Here is a 22,523-nt window from a genome sequence, read left to right on the forward strand (position 1 = left end):
CACTATGGTAATGAACACCTCATGCATATTCATAATTGTTCATTAACAAAATAGAAAAGAAATAACATGTGTGTCCCTGGCACTGATCAATGAAAAGACCAAAACCAGAGTTAAAAAGGAGCACATTCTTGAAGCTCACACTATGTGTGAGGAGTCTCTGACTGACTGAGAAATGACCTTTCTCCAGGAGGCTAACTAGTATTCTGATTACTTGACATCAGCTTAGAGTATTGAAAATGCTGCAGGTCATCTATGCAATTGTCAGGTGATCTCACTTGAGTTAATAAACCTGCTGTGTTCAGTTGGTCACATGTTGCTGAAATTCTATCTTCTGAGCTGGCTTCTTTAATAATAATAATAATAATTAATAATAATTAATATCTATATTGTGTCAGCCTCTCTTTTCTAGTGAAGTTTGTAGTCGAAAAGCCAGTATTGTCCTTGATCAGGTTGAAAGGGACAGCAGTGTTAGCATAAGAGGAAAATGTAGTGTTCATAGGAAATGTTAAATTAGAGCTGTGGGCACTGCACTTCCAAGTCACTTAATCTCCAAATCAGTGTGATTTTATGTGTGTTTAACTTCAATACATAAGACAAACACACTAATAAAATTCTCATCAAGCAGTGGTCTATAGAGTCCCATAGAGGACTGAGCTACTTCTGGGGCTCGAGTGGTTTGAGAGAGATGGAACAGAAAATCCATTTCTCCTTGTTCTTGAGAATTCTTGCTCTGTTAGTTTTCTCTATTTACCAGCTAATTAGTTGTCTCCTTGACCAGCATCCTCGTGCTGAAGAGAAAGGTTATAGAGACAACCAACCCAGGTTTGTCTTTGATGTGGGAAATTACTGTTCCACACTCCCTAAATCCATTACTTCCATATCATTCAGGGCAGCTGGTGGTTAATTATATTTACTTATTTGAAGTGTTGTAGCACCTGGGGTCCAACTGTGGCTCAGGGTCCCATAGTGCTAGCCATTGTACAAACCCATAGCAAAAAGACCCTCTTCCAAAGTGCGTTCAATCTACGGATGAAATCCTGGCCTCATTAAAGTCAATGATATACTCCTGATGAGTTCACCTCCTGTATCTATTGAGCCAAATTCTGCTCTTACACTGGTGCACATCTGGACTAACAGTTAAAATCATTGGAGTTATTTCAGACTTGCAGCAGTGTAACCAAGAGCAGATTGTGGCTCATTGTTGTATCTGTAAAATAAATCTTGAATGAATGAATTAGGAGCTTTTTGTGTGTGTCTTGACACATTGTTTAAGCTTGAGCCTTGAATTATTCTTCACAGTTGGTTAGGACTCTTGCATATTTATTAATGTTGTTGTAAGTGTGAAAATCCCATGCTTTAGCGATTAGCCTCCTGAATTTATTTTTTCACCTTTCTCTTATAATCTCCCGTGGGTGGAAGTAATGGCTGTTTCAGCAAGAAGAACTGAATCTGCAGGTGTACTGGAATCCAAAGGCTGCCCTTTACAGGAGCAGGACTGCACTGTGATGTTTTCGTTAGAAGAAGAAGCGGGTACCAGTGTTGTACTGGAACACTTTCTACTGGGAGAGCTCTGGCAGGGGCTAGAGATGGTAGTTCTGTGCTGCCCGAACACAAATGTTGTACTGCCACTGAACTGCCCATGCCATTGTGAGCTCTGCCAACGGAGGGGAAGTTCTTCCATACGTTCATCTTCCCCATTGTAGATTTCACTGTGTACCAGGGATCCTGTAGTGATCTCTGCAGCATTTGACCTAGCTGACACCTGTATCAGCTCTCGAGGTGGCCAGTTCTATCTGCTGTCTGGAACCATGAGTACTTGTACCGGCTCTGTTAGGAGACGAGATCTATAAAGCAGGAACGGAGAATTGCTGTTAGTGGTATAGGGCCTATGACACAAACTCGATTAGTTCTGATTCATCTGGCAGAGGTGACAAAATATACAATTTATTTCTACATTAAATCTAAGGAATTGGAACAATCTGCTCCTAAACTGACCTGCTCCCATCAAGGCAGTCTTCCGCAAACTCTTAGGCTAGGAGGGGGCGGTCACTTGTAAGCATAGTTAAACTAGCAATGGGCCATGTAGTAGTTAATACTAGTACGGGAACAACATTGGCTATCCACCCTACATTACATAACTGGTTAAACAACTCATCACAACAACTAGTGGTGAGGGCCATCCATACAAGCTGGGTCCTAGGCCATGACACTAACCAGCATGAGCTAGGAAGAGAATGGAACATGTTACGGCCGCTTAGAACCTTCCTGTCTTTCTGTGATGGGTCAGGAAGGCCTTTCAGCTCCATACTGTGTCTGTTTCCTTAGCTGTCTGCAGGTGGGTTCTGCTCCATGCTCACAGCTCTTGTGTGTAGCGATGGGACCCTGTACTTGTCATTGAATCTTTTCTCTATGATCAAGTGAATCTTCACGAGCCACACACATTCATGAGCAGCATAGTCACATGGTGAACCAAAACAGAGCGGCGGGGAAGGCTCTAGGATTGAGAACAGCCTTTTGTCTGTTACAAAAAGGTTTGGAAAAAAGAGGGCACGTTACCCCTAACTCGAGCTCTACTGTGGGTAGTACTTGATCTGTCTATGTTTGTGCAGGCAGAGAAGCAGCCCCCACCCCTCACCGTGGTTGGAGCTCGCTGAGACGGACACTTTTCTGCTGCCAGTCCTTGCTGGCTGTGTTGGAATGTGACCTGTCCCACGCTGCCCTGTGTGTGCATGCAATGCAGTCAGAGAGAGACCAATGGTGTTGTTTACTGGCCCTTGCACTGTTAGGTTCCATCCATTCTGACACCCAGCAGGAACAGCTCTGCTCTTGAACATTCACTGTTGGAAGTAGCTTTTTCTGCATGCAGATGAGACTCTTGCCTGGACCAGCATCAGGGTCTGCGGTCAGAGCTGCTAGTTTAACATGCAGTGGGCCTAATCCCTTCTCTGGCAGAGACTGTGCTCCCAGCCACTGGAAGGTGCGGGTTGAGACTGGGTGCTCATTAGATACACAAAGGCTCATGTCTACCACCAAATGAATCCTTGCTGCAGAACAGCTTCCCCAGCTCCCTGCTCTAATTGCTATAGCAGATTCCAGGCAGATTTCGTCATCTCTGTTTTCTGCCTGACTGGGAATCTGTAAATAAAAAGGCTGATGGCAGAATAATGGGAGTGCTGGACAGTGCAATGCACAGCAGCACTCTGCAACATCACGAGAGAGGCAGAAAGGGGCAGGGGGTAGATGTTGCTAGAATGAGAAGGAACCTTGTAAATTCCTGAGTACCCCCTGACACACACAGCTCCTAAAGGGAGACTTGGGACCAAGGCAGTCTTTGGGAGGGAGGAATTACAAGGAGGTCAGGGCTGAAGCAGGCTTTTATAAACTGAAGTCTGTGATAAATCGCTTTGGGGCACCTCTGCGTACAAAGGGAGTGACGAACTGATGCGGGTGGTGAGTTGATAGAAAGCCACTGACACAAATAACTAGTGGGCATGTATAAAATGCATTGGAGCAAGGCAAACGTGACCAAAAATGCCCTAAGTTAATGAAGGCATGAATGGGAGAATGTGTAAGGTCAGCAGGGAAGTGACACCATGGTGTTTGCGCCTGGCAGATTTTTAGCAAGGAGCATGACGTGTTAAAATGGGTCTTCTTGGGCTGGTGGTAGTGTGGCTGAAGGACTGAGGATAGCGAGCTGATCATTATATCTGGTCTGTACAAATCTGCTGGTCATCTGAGTTCTGGCTCCTCTCCAGCTGCAGTTGCTGGAATTTCTTGGAGGTCTGTTCCTTTCAGTAGGTAGCCCAGGATAATGTATAGTAAGAGAGTGGACTGGACAAAGGACCAGACACACACTGGCTTATGAAAACAAGGCTCGCTCCGAATGCTAGTGATCCCAGGACCTATAATGCTAGATGAAGTTGGAACTGTCTCAACAGGAATGGTAGTTATTCTCAGATTTGGTTTACTGTTGCATGAATTTTGATTCTGCCTCTGTGGCCACTTTTCACACAGAAGGTCATTTCCAACATATCCACTTTTCTGTTGCAAAATAATCTGCAAATGCCACATAATGACCCCACATGTGTGAAACCAGCCTGCAGTGTCCTGGCATTTCCAACCTCTCTGTTGTGGAATCTTCTGCAAGCTGGGATCTGGAGCTGAATGAAGATATGTTCTTCAAAAAGCAGCACCAAGTGTGTGTGCATGCTGTCTTGTCCTTTTATTTTACATTGTGGATGGGGCTACTTTTGTCAGTGAATCCAGTACATCCCTCCCAGCTTAATATGTTTGCTAAACTTCTGCAAGTAAATCCCAGTCTGAAGTTCACTGAACGGAAGCCACTATTTTCTCTAAATAGAGTAGACTGGTTTATCTTACAGACAACTGCAAAATATCCGTAACTGGTCACAAAGCCCATTTGAATTGTATGGGACAGAGTATGCTGCTTTTGCAAGGACACAGGCCTGTCTCCCCAGATGAAAGTAACCCCCAAGCGCTGATATCACATCAGAATTGGCTGGTCCAAGATAATTTCCCTGCCAGTTCACCTGCCGCACCGTTTATAACAGTTCTGATTGATTTGACCTGACATTTAAGACTCTTAGGCTTTACTCCTGCATGTAATTAAAGCAAGAAGACAGTGACCGACACTGTCTGAGCTTTGGCTGGCAGGAAGGAGTATTGGGATTTCTTGGGAGTGAAATATTGTTGTACGTTTTTAAGCTGCTCTGTCTTATCAGAACATCATGGATACAGGGATAGATCATTCCAGTCTGATAAAAAGGGGCTCTTATGGAAAATTCAGCTTAAGGGAGTGACTGTCTCCTTTTCTCATAAAGGACTTGAATGGAAACAGTAATAAAATGTGGGGTAGGTCTAATCCCAGGGGTGCTGATACCATCAGCTATCGGTAAGCCTACACAAGCATGTTAGACGCTTTCAGTAAAGGTCTGTCCTGCATTTCATTGCTCTGCCTATATGGGAAAATGCAGGAAGGAGAGGGCTGAGGGAGTATTAACAACATTGCAAGCCTCTCTCATTACTAATACTCTGCATTTACATAGCACTTTACAAGCATTAGCATCCCACCCCAGGAGGTGAATAAGTAACTAGAGTCTTCCCAATGACAGTGGGGTCGTGGAATCTGAGGCAGAGACGTGGTGACATGGCCAGGAACAGCCACAGGGAATCTCTGTCAGAGATTACATTACCATTACATTACTATTTGAGAATTCCAGGCTGCCAGGCCTCTGCTCCGACCACTAGCTCTTGCTTTCAAATGATAATGCATCTGTCTGAGGTCTAGCTAGAGTGGCACTGCCCTGTTATATCTCACCTGAGCCCTTGCTAATACACTAATGTGCTTACTTTAAATGCAGAGAAACTTCCCACATCAGTGGCCTATTTTCTCGTCCTCCTTTCTGTATTTTTGTATTGTCACTTGCCTGAATATGATATGTAGGCTTTCAGCTTTGAGGCCTATGTAAGCTTTCAGCTTTGAGGCCTATGTATGCCGGGGGGGTGTGTGTGTGTGTGTCACCCATAAATACAGCGATTCATCTGGGAAATTACTGTACATTCCCAGCCTTAAAGGGGCTCTGTCTGCACCCAATACGCTTCCCTTGACTTGACAGCTATGGGCTTTGTGTGCAGTTCCCAGGGTGAAAAGTGAGTTGCAAAAAGCTCTTGGAGTCCCCTTCCTACCCTCAACATCAAACTGCCTACCCCTCATATCAGGGAGGAGAGATGGTTAGACAGACAGACACCTAGCTTCCCTTTCTTCCCATCTTCTGGCAACCTCCTGTACAGCTACTCAGGCAGGACAACCCTAGCTCCCATAGGTCATCTCCACCCTCAATCTGCAGTTTGATTGCTCAATGGAAAAATGGCCTGGAAAGGGAGCTCTGAAGGAAGACAAATGGGGACTCCCCTGCGTTTTCACTCACCAATGACAAGTATCCCCACTGTTTGGCTTGGCAAATGTACAGCATTTTGCATGGAGGGAAACAACAAAGACAAGTCTGGCTTTTCATTAGTGAAGACATCAAACATTCTTTCTGTTCCCCTTAGCCCCACTCCTTTGCCCAATGCCCTGTGTAACCTCACCAGGATCACCTAGATTTGCAGCTCTGTGGGCATATCTCATCACATTTCTTGGGGATAATACTGTTTTAGTCTGGAAAGGGCCTCTTTCTCTTAGCCACAACAGCCTGCTGCTAATGGGGTAACAAGGTCTTAGGAATGGGAATGAACACAACCCTCCCCCAGATCCAAACCTCCCAAACTTGGGAGAATCTGGTTTGAATGTTGGGAGCTGAACCCAAGATTTAATTCTGAGCATGCCCACTTATCACTCGCTTCACTGCAGTGCGAAATCACTCCTTTCCCTTTGAGGCATACTGTGTTTGGCCAGTGATTATTGGGTTGCTCTTCTTGTGGTCAAAGACTGTGTGTGAAATAGGCTAGTTTGGAACAGGCTCGCTGGGGTTCTGGCTAAGAAAAATACATTCCTTGGGAGTGTGGGATGGCTGGAATTGGGAGCAATGCTAGCTCCTTGGCACTGAGCTGTAAATCAGTGCAGGCTTGATAGAGTCAGCTGGCCTGTGGTTAGTTAACTTGGTATGTAGCTCACCTCTACCACTTATTTTGGGTTGTAGATTCCCTTCATATTAAGGGAAATTGCACCAAGTTTATCTATGGAAAGGGTAGAGAAAACATATGTAAAGGATGTAAACAAGTGTGAGCAGAGATCCATCAGGTTGATTTAAGAGTGCGCACGTTAAATGGATGATTTAGCCAAATAACTAGAGGCAGAGGTGTAGGAGGCGTGGGGAATGCAAGAAGAGGAAAGATTGGCAAGAGGAGGGAGAGAGAGAGAGTACCCAGGGAGAGAGGCATCTTTCAAGTACGAAGGTCTCAGGCCCTTTTTGGGCTTTAAAGGTCAAAACTAGCCCCCAAAACCACTCAGCGGAGAGTGCAGATCTTAGAGCACCGGTATCATGTGCTGCCAATAAGATACTAACTAAGTGGCCACTGCATCTGCACCAGCTTCATCCTGGGAATGGATTTAAATTGATCTTATTGCAATAGTCTCCAATCTGGAGGTGACGCAGGCATGGATAGCAGGAGCAAGGTCTGTGGCTGAGCGGAAAGGTTACAGCCTCCTGGCCAGGCACAGATGAGAGAAAAGCCAATTTGTTTGCTGATGTAATGAGATTGCCCCAAAACAACTGGAGATGTAACTGGGCCTCTCAGCTGTAAATGCAGAATACCTGCTCCCCTTTGGAATGCATTTATATCTCCCCAACTACAAATAATTAATCCAGTGCCCATGGGAGGAGGCTGGATATTTGTGAGCAATGGCCAGTGCAGCCCTATTAATACTGAGATATCTACTGTGTACAGTAATTAAGGGAGGACCCCACTGGGTTCCTCTGTGCTGCTAGCCCAGACTAACAGGAAGTCTCCTTTCTCAACAGGAACATCAGGCTCTGAAACTGCCAGCAGCTGTTCATCATTCCCTTGTGAGAACGGGGGAAGCTGTGAGGATTTGGAGGGGGGCTACAAGTGCCTCTGCCCCCAGCAACCAGTGGCATACATGGGCACAAACTGTGAATTCCTCTACTCTGTGTGTGCTGTGCACAAATGTCCCCCGAATTGGATATGCAGTGAAACTGCGGGACTCCTGGATTATGAATGCATCTGTAGGCCTGGCTTCACAGGTACTGAGTGTAGTGTTAACATTAATGAGTGTGAGAGCAATCCTTGTAAAGGGCCTCATTTTGAATGTGTAGATAGTGCAAATGGATACATCTGCCAATGCCAAATGGGACCAAATGGAGAAGGCTGCCACACTGAAATATCTGTGTGCTCTAGCCAACCCTGCCAAAATAATGGGACCTGCATCGAGGGTGCCGAGATATATACCTGCAGCTGCCAACCTGGTCACACTGGGGCCCACTGTGAAGATAACATTGACGAGTGCGCCTCCAGCCCATGTCAGAATGGAGCCATCTGCCTAGACAGGGTGAATGAGTATAACTGTTTCTGTGTGCCTGGGTTCCAAGGATACCGCTGTGAAATAGACATCAACGAGTGTGCATCCCGGCCCTGTAAAAACAATGGCACCTGCCTGAATGAGATGGATCACTATTTGTGCAAGTGTGTCCCCGGCTATACAGGTACCTTTCATGCTCACATATTACTCTTTCAGTTGGGTTACTTGTTGCTGTTCATGAAGCTCTATCAATGCACCTGCTTGTGGCAAAACCAGCAAAAGACACAGTCCCTGCCCCAAAACGCTTCTCATCTCTGCCTCTTTGTTACAGCTGTGAGGCCGAGCCTCTATCTGATGGCCTGAGCTTCTGGTGTGCTGGGGAGCACGTGTGTACTAGCTTAGGCCTGGGTGTCCTGAAAGAGAGGGCTTGGGTTCCTGGGAGGATGGTTGAGGCTTGGATTCACAGGGATGATGTGGATGTTGAATGGTTTGGATTCCTGGGGTTATGGGATGGGGAGGGGGTTGAGACTTGGATTCCCAGCGGTGATGTTGATGTGATTGGCTTTGGTGAAGGCATGGTTAAGCGGAAGCACAGAGAGAGACATATTTTGTCTTCAGGAAGAATAAGCTTATTGGAATTCAGGGGTGTAACTAGTCTCTATCAGGCTGGCTCAGGGCATTTTGTCCTGTCTTTGAGGCATTTTCCAGGGCAGGAGGCTCTGTTGTGGGTTTGTTTTTCCAGCTCTGTTAAACCCTGAGCATATTTTGCACGTGACTCTACTGAGTATTTCTTCTTGGTTCAACTGTGCTGGTGATGACTCACTGTGTAATCTGCACCTGTGAGTTATCTGCCGAGGCAGTGGCGCAAGGGTCTCCTCTCCCCCAGCCCAGCTATCAGAATGGAATGCAGTCCAGGCTGCAGCCACCTCCCCCTGGTACCAGCCGGCACATGGCCTTTCCCAGCCTTACCCATTGTCACAGGCTACAGGCATTTCAGGAGTTACGTGGCTGTAAAGGAATGTGGGGTCACTGGGCCACAGATTACAAATGGAGTGGGGAGTTGTTGCCTGTCAGGCATCCAGTCACTGACTGAGTCACACTCTGGTGAAATGCAGAGCTGGGGGAAAATACCCACTCAGGAACAGGCTGTGTTTAGGCCTTAAAATGACCCTCAGATTTAGAGTGTAAATCACAACTCCGTGTTTGCCCATCAGTTTCCCTTTCACTTCCCTGCATCACAGCCTATTGGCCCTGGTCTTGCAGCCTCCTAGAGCCACTGGTCCTCACAGGCTGAGCATTTCCTGGCACTTGCAGCTGGAATTCGGGTGAAGGAAGTTTTGACCTGAGGATTGACAGGTTGTGATCTGGCAGATTATGGGGCCCACATTCCTTTAGGATTAGGGTGGCCACGTCTGCTGCATAGTGAGCCTCTGTCAGAAAGGAGGATTAGATGGATTGGCAGGTGCCATTTTTAGGGGCTTACTCTGAGGGGTGATGTCAGGCCATGGGCAGTTCATTGAGGTGGGAAAGTGGCAGGATGGTTGCTGTGGGATCTCTCACAGATTTCCTTTGACGAAATGACGTTAGACGAAGATAATAGATATGTTTCTACTGTGATTAGTGCTATTAATACTTAATGAATAATACAATTATTATTGCTAGTATCACTATAACTAATACTTTGTACTTCTCCAGCACCTCCCTTCTGAGGACCTCAAAGCAAGTTACAAACCTCATAATACTTTTGGGAGGAGGGTAAAGGATATACAGTGATCACTTCACCAACCACTGAAATGCAACCACCTCTCTGGTGGAACACAGCAGTTACACTGGAGTGAAGAATATCATATAGAATCCAAACTGTAAGGGGAACACTGTATCACAGAATGTAAATATCCACGGTTGAACTTGGCCACAATACTGCAATTCGCATCCTGCCACTTCCCCCCTCCCGCAAAATAAAGCATTATGGGATTTTTGTAATGAATGTAACTGAGCAGGACCTTGGTTTTATGTCTCATCCGGGAAGTGTATTTCATTTGCTAAATGCTGGTGGAATTAACAAATTCAGTGAAATCAAATATAAGTTTATGCTAGAGATTCACAACTGTTGCAAACTATTCTCAGTTTTGTTGATTTAAAAGCAAAATAGATAAGTCTTCCCAAGATAGACTTGGCTGCAAATACTAATAAACTAATCATTTCTTAGTATTTGCATGCTTGTCTGCTGTCCAGGAACTTATGAATTGTCATGTCTGTATTCTAGCAGAGTGGATTTGATATCATTACTTTTGTGATCCCAGCTCAGAACTCCAGCCAAGTCCATAACATGGATGTTTCTCTCTTTTGTAACAAAGGTGTAAACTGTGATGCTGAAATAGATGAATGTGACTCAGACCCTTGCCAGAACGGGGGCACGTGCACTGACCATATTGGGTTCTACTCCTGCACTTGTGCACCAGGTTATGAGGGAATCCAGTGTGAGGTGGACATCAATGAATGTGCAAGCCAACCATGTATCAACGGAGGGATATGTCATGACCTTGTTGACAGGTGAGGAATGCAAGCTGCTGTGGCCATTTGCATTTCAGTGATTAAATATCTGACATGAGCCCATGAGACACCTGCCTGGTGTAAGTCCATTGACTTCAGAATTCACCTCTAGGATGAATTGGGCTTAGTGCTCTTTAAGTTTTCCTCCTCCCTCCCCCACTCTGCTTGCTATTATTGTTTCATTAAACTGAAAGTTATTTGAAGAGCCGTTCAGTGGGGGTGTTAATGCCAAAGGACCCCTTCCACTAGCAGAGTTCCCAGAGATGTTTGAAAGAATTCCCGTTACTGTCTCTTATTGCTCCGCGATGTCCCAATGAGAATTATTTGCAGCTTAAATGAATGACCACAAGCAGCAGAAGCAGCCACCCTCCTTGACTGAGAGCATCCCTGTCTGTCTGATCCTTGCGTTTCATGTGCAGTATGTAGGCTCAGCAGCTGACTTGAGGCTGACCTGCCTTGCCACTGATTTCCTGAAAGGATGCTCTGTTTATGGAGATGGGACTGTCTCTTCTCTAAGCCCATGGGTGAGGAATTCTGCAAGGTGGACATGAGGGCTAGCAAGTTGGCCCCATATGCTTGATTGCTCTTACCTTGGAGGGGACTGGGTATTGGAATGAGGAGCTCTTGTGGTGTTCTGTTTTGTGTCCCCCTAGCTATTGCTCTTACCTTGGAGGGGAGTGGGTATTGGAATGAAGAGCTCTTGTGGTGTTCTGTTTTGTGTCCCCCTAGCTACCAGTGTGATTGCAGTGACACAGGCTTTGAAGGGGAGCACTGTGAGCTGGATATCCTGGAGTGCGCCTCCCAGCCCTGTTTGAACAGTGCTACCTGTCTGGAGGGTGTCAAGAATTACAGCTGTGCCTGCTGGCCTGGTGAGTAGGGGAAACTGCTTCGTTCTCCTGCAGTCTGAGTAGTCAGTGGTGGAGAGGACCTGCTAGGTTGCCCTGAGCAAAACTGGCTCTACTCTGTATGGTACAGTCTAGTTTTCAGTACATCAAGTGATGGGGGCTCCCGCTGCTTCTCTCAGGAGAGTCTTCCACTGGCATGAAGGTCTCACAGCAGGGAAATGTGTCCTGCTGCATCGCCTGAAATGTCCCTTTTCCTAAGACCAGGCCTTTTCTACCCTGTGCTTTCCTGGGCGAGATCAGTTGACTGGCTCTCACCTCTGACATGAGTACTGTATGCCAGGCCCTGCTGCTTTGTGCTAGATGAGTTGCAGTGTCTCAGGCTCACATAATCTTGCTCCCTTATTGGCAGCTGTGGTATCTTGGTGGCTAGTTTTCTGTCTCCCTTCCAAGGACGTGCTGTGTTGTGCTAACTCTGGTGTTTGCCTGGCAGGTTACACAGGGCAGCGCTGTGAGGAGGATGTGGATGAGTGCGCTACAGACCCTTGTTACAATGGAGGCGTGTGCTTTGAGCGATCCAACCAAACCTACTATGGGACACGATACGACTTCCCCAGCGAGTTCAGCTATAGTCAAGCTGCTGGTTTCCTCTGCTGGTGCCAGCCAGGTTTTTCAGGTGAGCTACCCACTGGGCTGTGTCCTGTGCCCCCTGGTAGGAGCTGTACAGCTTGGGTCACAGGGAGTGGAGAGGAGCCATCTGCGCAGCAAGAGCCACCCACCTGGTGCAGAGCAAGATGGTTCTGGCTGCGCAGCTGCCTCGTGATGAGGAGTGTGTGGCTCTCCTTTGCTGTATGTGCATATTGCAGATGGCAGTAGGAGTGTAACCAATATCACTCTCTCTACCTGGAAGGCCATATCCCTCAAGGCCCTGATTTCCTCGTTGGTGCAATAGCCCACCCACCCCGTTCCCTAATGTTCTGTTCAGTACCCTGCAGCTGGGCAGACGGCAAAATAGCCCTGGTGGCCCCTCCCATGGGCATAAAGCAAAAATTGTCCTTGCAATGTATTAGTGGGGCATTCCCCCTCTGGAGGAAGCTATTAGTCCCCTGGAGTCCCAGGTAATGTCTTAAGCCTCCCCTTATAGTGACTGCTCTTGTAGCAACCTTTCATGTAGTTGGGATGGGCAGGCAATTCTCCCTGCATGTGAAGGGCTCTAGGGATGCTCAACAGAGACTGCCCTCTCTGTGTTTTTTAAAGAGCTTATAGGAGTGTGGGGTTGGGGTGTGTGGGTGGATTCAGGGGGGAAAGGGGAAGTGCCCTTTTGGGGGAAAATTGGAAATACAGGAGGGAGTTTTCTCTAGTTATTAGAACAGGGGTCTCAGAGTCAGGATTCCTGGCTTCTGATCTCACGTCTGCCACTGACTCGTGTTGTGGCCTGGGGTAAATCGCTTATCCTTTCGGTGCCTTAGTCTTCTACATTTTATAAATGGGGATTAATGATTCCTGCCTGCCAGGTAGGTACTGAGGGACAAGTAACACTTGTAATGGGCACTTTGCATCTTTGGATGAAAACTGCTGAAGAAGAGCAAAGAATTGTGAAAGAAGGTGTTAAGATTCCCCCTACAGGGGATGCACACACATCCACTGCCTGGGCTTACTGAAATGATCATAACGGGATTGTGTTTTCACTTTCAAAGGAGAGAACTGCTCTGTTAACATTGATGAATGTGAGTCTCAGCCATGTCAGAATGGAGGGTGCTGCACCGATCTGGTTAACGGCTTCCTTTGCCATTGTCTACCAGGATACTCAGGTAATGTTGGTGATGGAGTGTGTGGAATCAGATTAGACTGGTTAGTTGATGCTTGCTGAGTCACTGATTTGCCATATGGTTGCATAATTGGATCCTAGGACTGACTAGAGAAAGCTGCTGAGTGAGACTGAGATGAATTGGACAGAGAGCTGTGGAGGGCCAAGACTGGTGTAGCTGTGGTTGTCTCCAGATCAGGACTGAAGTGCACTGTCAGACCTGTGTGAATGTACTGTATTCCTAGGACTGGGGTACATTGGCAGTGCTGTGAATTGAGGATGTGAGCAGATCAATGGAACTGCGTGAGGGAGTCCGGCACCAGAATCTTAGGATCCTTAGGTGTTGGCAGAGGGATATTGCACATTGCCATTGGCACCCTCTTGACAGGTATGGGGGTATGTGCTCTGTATAGAAAGAGAAATAGTCTTTGGGATGAAGATGTATGAAGCAAGAGGGAAGAGGCATTTTGGGTGCTGTGGCTGGAGTTCCAGTGCAGCAATTTGTCTCTCAGGGAGGCTGTAATTGGAATGGTTGACATTTCCTAAGGGCTGTAGCAGTTTGGGGCGGGGAATGAGGAGCCTGTCACCAGCACATAAAACAATGATGTTATTTCTTCTTCTCCCCTCTGGATGATGAGCCAGGGATTTGGGGTTGGAGGCTACACTCTGTTATTTAGGGAGGTCAAAAGGTTTTGGTGTTGTGAGCAAATGCAGCGCAGCCCTTTCTGTTTACTAGGGTGTACGGATGTGCTTGGGAGTGGCGGACCTGGGTTCTGCTAGAGATGCCCTGTGTGTCCCTTGGTAGGTCACTCTAACCCGTTCCGTGCCTCAGTTTCCCCACCTCTGAAATAGTGAGACTAGTTTGCCAGGGGCATTGTAAGGCTAAGCATGTTGCTGTTTGTTTGTACCCTTTGGCTGGGGGGCGGGCCACTAAAACAGTGTGCAGTACAAATGTAGCAGCGTCTTTGAACATGTGAAGATTAAACACCAAGCTATGTGCCACATATCCCAGACACCACAGAAGCGAGAGGAGCGGAAAGGCTTGCTAGGCCCACATAGTCTGCCCCCCACTGACAACGTGAGCTGGTACCACTTTGGCCTTGTCTTCACTAGGAAAAAAGATGCATTTTTACCACATGCTTGCTAACACACAGTAAAATCCATGTGTGGATGGGCCCTTTATTTTGACACAAACAGGATAGGGGCAAAGGCAGGTGAGAGCAGTACTCCCTGAGCAATCAGTTTTGTGTGTCTCTTCTCATCCAGCGTGGAGTTTGTCTCCGTCCCCACCACACAATCATTCTGCTATGATTGTGACAACCTTCTTTGCAGCCACAGCTGTTGGGGTGGGATCCCTCTCTCTCTGTACCTTGTTGCCAATCCATCTCATCTCAAACCTCAGAGAAAAACCTCTTGTCTCCTTTCCTATTTTCTTTGATCTCTCTCTGCTAACTAACAACCTGATACTGATAAGGGATATGGTTTATATGAAAGACATTCTCTAACTGGCTTGCATTCTTCCAGCCCTCCAAGAGTAAAATGTATCCTGCCTGAAATGCTGAAAGGCTGCCATCTTGTGGGAGAAAGGAAAAACTTGAAGCTACAAGAGAGTTTTTAACTCTTCTCAGCAGGTGGTAGGTAGCAGTATTCCTGAATCCGTACTGGGCCTTTTCTAGTACCAGTATAGTTATACTAGTTTAGTTATATCAGTATAACCCCTGTGTGGACAATCTTATTCCAACACTTGTGTCTTCAGTTTAGCTTAAGCCCCTCTGAAGTGACATATGCTCCTCTATCAGACTAAGTGTGTCCACATGGGCTACACCAGTATAACTAGAGCAGTTTAAACTCACACTTTAGGTTGTTCTGAAAGAAAAGTCCATGTACACAAGGCTGTAGAAATAGGCTTCATTCCAATCTCTCAGCTGCTGTGCAGGGCCAGTTCCTACAGTGCTGCACCTGCAGATGCAGACCTCTTCCCAATGGAATGTTGTGTAGTTCATTAAATGTCTCTCCACTGTAAGTCATAATGCCTGTCTGTTTGTGCCTCCAGGGCCGTTTCCTTCCCTCAATGCCCTGGCACCACTCTTAGGAGTCCAGGGAGCTCAGCATTTCATTTAGCTTCCCCAAACTGTAGGTTTACCTAATCCTTCCGAGCCCCTGGGCCTGCTCCTGGGCAGAAAAGCTGACACAGGCACAGGATGGGGAGAGACAGTGCTAGAGAGTTCATTCTATTGCATCTGTTTGGGGTTCATTAGTACTCGAAGGAGATTAGAGGCAGGTTGCTGTGTTGTTAAATTACTATGTCTCCTTTGGGGTAAGTTCCAAGACATAACAGTGAAAGGCTAGGAGCAGCAGGTGGGGAAGTCACATTTTGCCTCTCTCTGAGCTCAGTGAGCTGAGTGAGTACATGTGGAGGAGTGAAGCTGACAGGGAAATAATAGCAATTAATCTTCCCTGCTTTGTCAATTAATCCCAGTATAGTCATGCTGGGTAAACAGCTTATTACTTCATATTAGGATCACAGAGTAACTTCATGAAGTTTCCAGTAATGTTTCTGTTCAAAACACATTTCTGTGGCAGCTTAGATCTGCCATGAGCTTGGGTTTAAGCTGCCTTCCATGATTAAAGTGAACTTGCTACTCTGATGTAGGCTGCTTTTTTCATTTTCTCTCCTGGAGCCCTTTTTTCAGTCTCAGGAATGTGGGGAGTGTTGTGGGATAACTGTGAGAATCAGCAGAAATCACCTTCCTACATGTGTTAACTGCCTAAGTGCCGTCTCAGGCTGGAGCACAGCACAGAGCTGGGATGGCTCTTGCCTAAAATGTAATTATTGTCACAATAACAGACAGTAAATGGAAGCCCAGTGACCCAGTCCTGTCAGAACCACATGTCAAGATAGGACACTGAGATTCAAAGGTCTGGGAGACGGTCTGGGAGAGAGACCGTCTGCTATATGGGCCATGTGACCTCTGAGGTTTGTATGCCCTCCTTTCCCTTCCCACGGTGCTCAGAATTCCCTGCATGGGCTGAGTCAGAGGGATGTGCAGGAACAAAATTAAACAAAGAAGGGGGTGGAGGAGTCTTTGTTGGTCCCAGAAAAGATGGCAACTGTGATAAAACTAAAGTCATGTTCCCACTGGAGGGACAGCCAGGCTCGAAGAGATGGCTGAACTGAAGGAGCTGGATTCAGATGATTACATGATGAGGACAAACTGAATTATCTATTGATCTGAATTGTCTTTTGGGTGAAATGTGGCATGTGTTTAACTGGTCAACCATTTAGGGCAGGAAGTGAGGAAGAATAGTGTATTAAGTTGAAATGGGAACTGGCATTTAGGTTGGCAGAATGTAATTGCTGAATTAGAATTTGGCCAGTTAACCTTTGAAAAAAATTGTAGGAGCTGTTTTAATGACTGAGTGGCCTAACGCACAGTTTCCATCTCTTCCTGAGAATGCTATCCAGCAGCAGATTGCCCCCTAGCATCATGCTCTAGCATTCAGTCAGCCTGAGTGAGAGGTCAGCTTACTCTGTTCAGCCTTAGGGTATGTCTGTGCTGCAATTAGACACCCACAGAAGGCCCATACCAGCTGACTCGGGCTCACGGGGCTCAGGCTAAAGGACTGTTTAATTGTGGTGTAGATGTTCGGGCTTGGGCTGGAGCCTGGGCTCTAGGACCCTGTGAGGTGGGAGGGTCCAAGAGCCGAGGCTTCAGCCTTGAGCCCCAACCTCTACACCCCAATTAAATATTAAACAGCACCTTAGCCCAAGGTCTGCGAGCTTGAGGTCAGCTGGCATGGGCCAGCTGCAAGTTTTTAATTGCAATGTAGTCATTACCTTCAGTGTCCTCCTCAGCCCTTTTGGAGGAAGCAGAAAACCTTTTTCTGTTGTATTAACAACCTTTGCTTCTCCCAACAGCTCTTCGTGCAAGAGTGCAGCCCAAGCCCAGACACATTTGAGGTTTTATGTTACTTGGTACACACACCACCCAGTGCAGTGAATTGAAGAAACAGGATTGGTGTTTTTTCCTGACTGAACAGATTGTTTAATTTGTTTGTACAGACATTTTCCAGTGTCTGTTCTGTTCAAGAAATGTGACCTCTACTGTAGTCAGGGAAGGCAGCTAAAAGGTTAAGAAACTATAGAAAGCCTTTAGCCCTTGGAAAGAAGAAGCCCTTTCAGCAAATACAGCAGACTGGAGCTAGCAAATATTTCCTGGGGCTGCCTTCATTTTACCTGGAAGGTATATTACTTCTATGCACACACCATGGCAGCAGCAAAGAGGCTGGCTGTAAAATGTTCAAACAGATGCTTAAACCGTTTTTCAGATTCATGCAGAGGGAGCATTAGTTGGTCCTGGATAAGGCTAGAGTGAGCTTTGTACTGTTCACTTCACTCTGAGTCTCCCTATTGCATTATGGCTCCATTGTTACTCAGACCTTCTAAACATGCTGTCAGCTGACCAGGCACTGTAGGAATTTACACCCCACACTAGTGCCTGTGTGAGTCCAGGTGTCAGATGTGATTTAACTGCATACAGTGCCTGTGATCAAAAGCATCCACTGAGATTCTGGTGCTGCACTAGGTCTATTTGGACATGCCTGTTATAGCAGATTGTCTGACCAGAGGGCAGCATGAGATATGCCCGTTACTTCCAGCTAACCCTGGTTAAAGGGTTTAGAGGATTAGTAAAGGTGGAGCAACTGCGATGAATTAAATTAGGCTTCCCTGTTAATGAAAATGGATGAAGCCTGGCTTAATGTCACATCCAGAATAAGGCCAGGCAAAGATGTAAGGAGAACAACAACTCAAAGGGACAGAAGAAGTCTGTGCACAGAAATTGTTGCAGAGAGCTGTTGGGCCAGCTGCTGTTAGCCTCCAACAATGTCTTCTGAGGATAGGCGGCTGTCAGAGAATAAAGAAAAGGAGGACTTGTGGCACTTTAGAGACTAACCAATTTATTTGAGCATAGTCTCTAAGGTGCCACAAGTACTCCTTTTCTTTTTGCAAATACAGATTAACACGGCTGTTACTCTGAAACCTGTCAGAGAATAGACTTCAGACTAGATCGTTGTGGCAATTCCTATGTAAAATGCATGTTCTGTAACATTCATCATCTTCATATGTAATCACAGTTTTGCTTGCCAGTTAACAGTGTAAGCTGCCTGCACACTGCAAACGCAACAGAGCTCCTTCCTTCCCAGTGAGGAGTCTCTCATAACAAGATTTATTCCGGAGACAAAGGTAGTGGGATTGCTGTCTGAGAGGTTTCTTCCCATTGCCAATGCTCTCAGGAAATGTCTCACTCATCCAGAGCCTTGATGGTAATTTCTAAATTTCTGGGATTAATTCACAAACATGTCAAGGAAGTCACTAACCTCCATCCAAGAAGCAACATGTGGAATTTGGGCTGGTCCTCTTCCCAAAGTAAATACAAGTTGGTAGCACTAATCTGTAGCATGCTATTACATTAATCCTAGGAAGTGAAGCTATTACTCTTACTACTTAACAATATTCCATGTAATGCATTTGGAGAGATGCGATGATAAATAGTGAACCAAAAGCTGAGCTGACTTAACTGTTGCAGAGTCCCCTGAGGTCAAGATTTTGGTCCAGAACCTTTATAGGCCCCTGATCCTGCAGTTCACTGGAGCAGGACAGACCCCTATGCCTGTATGCTCATGTAAGAGTCTAACTGAAAGTTTCAAAGAAACTCCGGTTTTCACAGATATCCCCCATTTAGTTGTATTGCAGAAGGGCATGGATCAGCGTTCACATTGCACTCCCCGTCAGTACCCATCCCAAGCTGGGGACACGAATGATTCAACCAGTGGACAAAATTCGGTGATGAATCCTAATCAGGTGCCACTGGAGGCATGTTGCACATGTGCTAAGAAGAAGAGGGAGTGGAATGTTGCTTGCAGCCATTGCAAAAGTGACTCTGACTCTTGTCAGCTACAACACAGTATTAAAGAAATAAAATCTCTCATTTCTGACATCATGTGAAAAGTTGATGTAAAGAGCTCTTCAATGCCATTTGCAGTGTACAACAACAAACTTCATTGGTCCTACAAAACCCGCAAACAATGCTACATATTCTTGTGTGCCATCCACTTGCATCTTTTCACTTAACAATTTGCATATATACAGATATAGCACCCTCTGGTAACAACTGCAGGATCAGGGCTTAATCTTGCTAGTTAACCATTCAAAATCTGTGCTTTTTAAGGGGGCTTGACATGCAAGCAATCCAGATACCTCTAAGAAGTTTAATTCATGCACGTATCTAATCCAAATGACTACTTCTCACATGTCTCCCACATCAGATCAATGTGAAACTGACTAATCTGTTTGGATTGATGAGGCTGGGTGAAGTGCAGAAAGTAAGCCCCAGCAGCATGCATGACTTGTTGGAATTTTGTTCGAATGTCCAAAGGTGGCATTGGTAATAGCAGGACGTGGGATGTAGGCATTGTCTTTTTTAGGATTTTTAACCTGACAGTGCTGCTTACACATAGCGGGAAGATTCAGATACTTTGGGAAAAGCTCCCAGTTCTAAATAATCTTACTCCACAGAAATAAGAACTCTCCCTGTTGCAAGGCAGGAAGAAACCACCGCCATGATCTGCCCAAACTTTTGGACCCTGCCAGATCCTGATATAACGAGGAGATTCTGGCAGCTCAGTCTCTGCAGCTGTTTATGGGGAAAGATGGATCTTTGGCCCCCTGAGCCCAATGCCTAAAGTCAGTATGGATATCAGACTGCAGGACATGGCCTCCTCTGTGTCACTGGTGATCAGGAACATTTGTTGAGCCGGTGACTGGCAAAAGCTGTTTGTTGGCTGGTAAGGGGGTATTGGCGCAGAGGCATTGGTTGGGATGAAGACACTTGAAGTAAGTTGAGTGGTCAGGGAGAGGTTGTGAGAGGCTGCTCATTGGCATTCAGAAAGGTCAACATCTTCCTTCACTTTTATCCACTTAATCAGTTTTCTTCTATTGCTCTTACTTGTCATTCTTTTCCCTTTCTCCCTTGTTGGCTTCAATGAAATCACTCATGAGGGCAAGGGCTGCAGCAGCCTTTGTTTGCAAATATTGCAGAATGAACACACGCAATGAGATAACCGGGCGAGTGGAGGAATGAAACTTTCTGGATGAAATCGTGGGCCCAGTGAAGTCAATGGGAGTTTTGCAAAACTACCATTGATTTCAGTGGGGCCAGGATTTCACCCTCTGTGTCTGGGAAGCTTTCCATTTGTTGTTACCTGCGGTGGCTATTAGTCAGGGGTCGATACACAGCTTTTCTTCATAATCCAGAAATGGAAAAATTCTCATTTGGGCCCTAATTGTGCCCTCCCTATGCAGGGAAATCTGTGGGATAGCACGGGGTGTGAGCAACGGCAGGGGCTTGTCCCAGTCCTCCCATTGTCAGAGGTAATGCTGTGGATCCTGCAGAGCATTACTGTAACGCACTGAGTGAGAATACACTGTAGACGCATTCTTCTTGTCAGCACTGACAGAAGCCAGCTGGGGAGGTTTAGAACAGGGCTGGATTAGATCTCACCACAGCGCAGGTCTCTTTATATTAGCTGGTTTTATTTCCAATCCCCTTTTGGCTGACCAGCACTGGGAGAGAGCTCACATATACTGTGTCCTTCCAGTCCAGACTTTCATTCTCCCCTCCCTATCTCACCCCCACCTTTCTTCCGTCACCGTCACAAATGTCTGCAAGGAATCTGCCATGAATCCCGTGCTGGTTGGTGTGATCGTGGGTGGAATTTATCTCCTAGCAGGTAATGACAGATACTACAGTCAGTGCAACTTGGGGTGGGTGGGTGGTTACAGCTCAGGTTGTGTCGTTAGTGATAGCTGTAGACTTGGGGGGAGAAGGGCAAGAATTAACCAAAGAGGGAAAATTCTGTGTAAACAGGCACCTGGTTTTATTTTGTGAGGACCCAACATTTTGTTTAGGAAGCTTTATGGCCCAAGAGTTGTCGTGATGCTGGCAGCGATTGTGCTGAGCAATATGATGGGAGCCGCACGCGTGACTTTGCTGTAACCCTGATTCCTCCTTTTTGCTGGGAGTGACTGAAGTTGGGATGTTGTAGAGCGCACTTCACGCTCAGGTGCACTTTAGAATCACATGATGTCTTTCACACTTACTCTGTGAAATCTCTGCCCCTCTTGCTCTTCAACTGAATTTTTTTAAGGTATTAAAATTTCTTTTACTGAAAACAGTGGGACGTTTTTGGTTCAAAATAAAAACGCTGAGTTCTTCACTGCCCCCTGCACTACTGCCCACACCCAGTCTCCCTGGCTAGAAGTGCCGGGTGGGAGAGAGGTCCAAACAGAGTGTTGCTATGGAAATGGCGGTAATGATGCAAACATAATTGTCATTGCAGGGCCCGGTTGTTGCAGCAAGTCTCTGTTTTATGTTGTATTGGAATAACAGGAGCTCTAATTAGGATGCACTGGGGAACGGCTGCTAGGAATGCAGCTGCCTGCTGGGGAGAGGGCAAGGCGGTGCTGGCTAGTAAATATCACTGCACTGGTACATGGTGCTTCCAGAATGGCTGGCAATAGTCATACCCTTCATTAAGAGAAACGGCCAGTTAATAGACCTCAGACTTCAGATATCTAGACCTGAGATTTGCTAAATTTGAATCTCTCTTACTGTGTGTGTGTTCATCTGTCTTGCATACATATGTATGACAGGTATGATATATGCAGTTTAGTCCCAGGATATTAGAGAAACAAGGTGGGTGAGGTGGTATCTTTTATTGGACTGATTTCTGTTGTGAGAGGGAGAAGATATTATTTCACCCACTTTGTCTCTCTAGGTATGAGATAACATTTAGCATGTATAACAAATTTTCAAAGCCACATTTAGAATTAGCTCTCACTGAGTCAGTAGCTCTGTTCAGCTCTCCTGGTGGGCACTGCCCATTTAGTAACCCTGGCACCTGTCAGATAAAACCACTGATCAGATACCATGACAATAGTGCTTTAGAAATACCGAAGTGGCTCATGCATGGTTGGGCTAGAAAGACTCAGCTTTGCCATTTGAAAGCACTGGAAATTGGAGACTTTCAAAGCTGTAATAAGAGTGTGCGTGTGTGTTTTGTTTAGTGTCTCTGGTTTATGTAGTCATTACCTTGAACACTCTTGAATTAACCAAAATATTTTAAAGTAGTGGTAATTGTCCTGACAACTTTGAAAGTCTCTGATTTCTAAATGGCTGCTTCCTCTTATATTTGTTAGTTGGTCCTTTTATTTATATTAAGACACTTAGCGATTTTCTTATCTAATTAAAGAGAGCTACAA

General features: G+C 46.1%; 1 protein-coding gene across 12 annotated transcripts in view; it reads left to right on the forward strand.

Annotated features, from left to right (window-relative positions):
* CRB2 (crumbs cell polarity complex component 2) overlaps positions 1-22,523 on the forward strand; it is a 143,653-nt gene that overhangs the window by 98,115 nt on the left and 23,015 nt on the right. For 10 of the 12 annotated variants that reach the window (XR_012155262.1, XM_073314524.1, XM_073314519.1 and 7 more), the window contains exons 2-6: positions 7,482-8,183; positions 10,357-10,552; positions 11,282-11,421; positions 11,888-12,070; positions 13,092-13,205. Coding sequence is in view for 11 of the 12 variants with exons in the window: in XM_073314519.1 (XP_073170620.1) it covers positions 7,482-8,183; positions 10,357-10,552; positions 11,282-11,421; positions 11,888-12,070; positions 13,092-13,205 (1,335 nt within the window). In the remaining variant the exon portion in view is untranslated. The remainder of the gene's footprint in view (positions 1-7,481; positions 8,184-10,356; positions 10,553-11,281; positions 11,422-11,887; positions 12,071-13,091; positions 13,206-22,523) is intronic. The other 2 variants (XM_073314526.1, XM_073314527.1) reach the window with 2 other exon arrangements.

This window comes from Lepidochelys kempii, chromosome 16, assembly GCF_965140265.1.
Source record: "Lepidochelys kempii isolate rLepKem1 chromosome 16, rLepKem1.hap2, whole genome shotgun sequence".
Classification (NCBI taxonomy): domain Eukaryota; kingdom Metazoa; phylum Chordata; order Testudines; family Cheloniidae; genus Lepidochelys; species Lepidochelys kempii.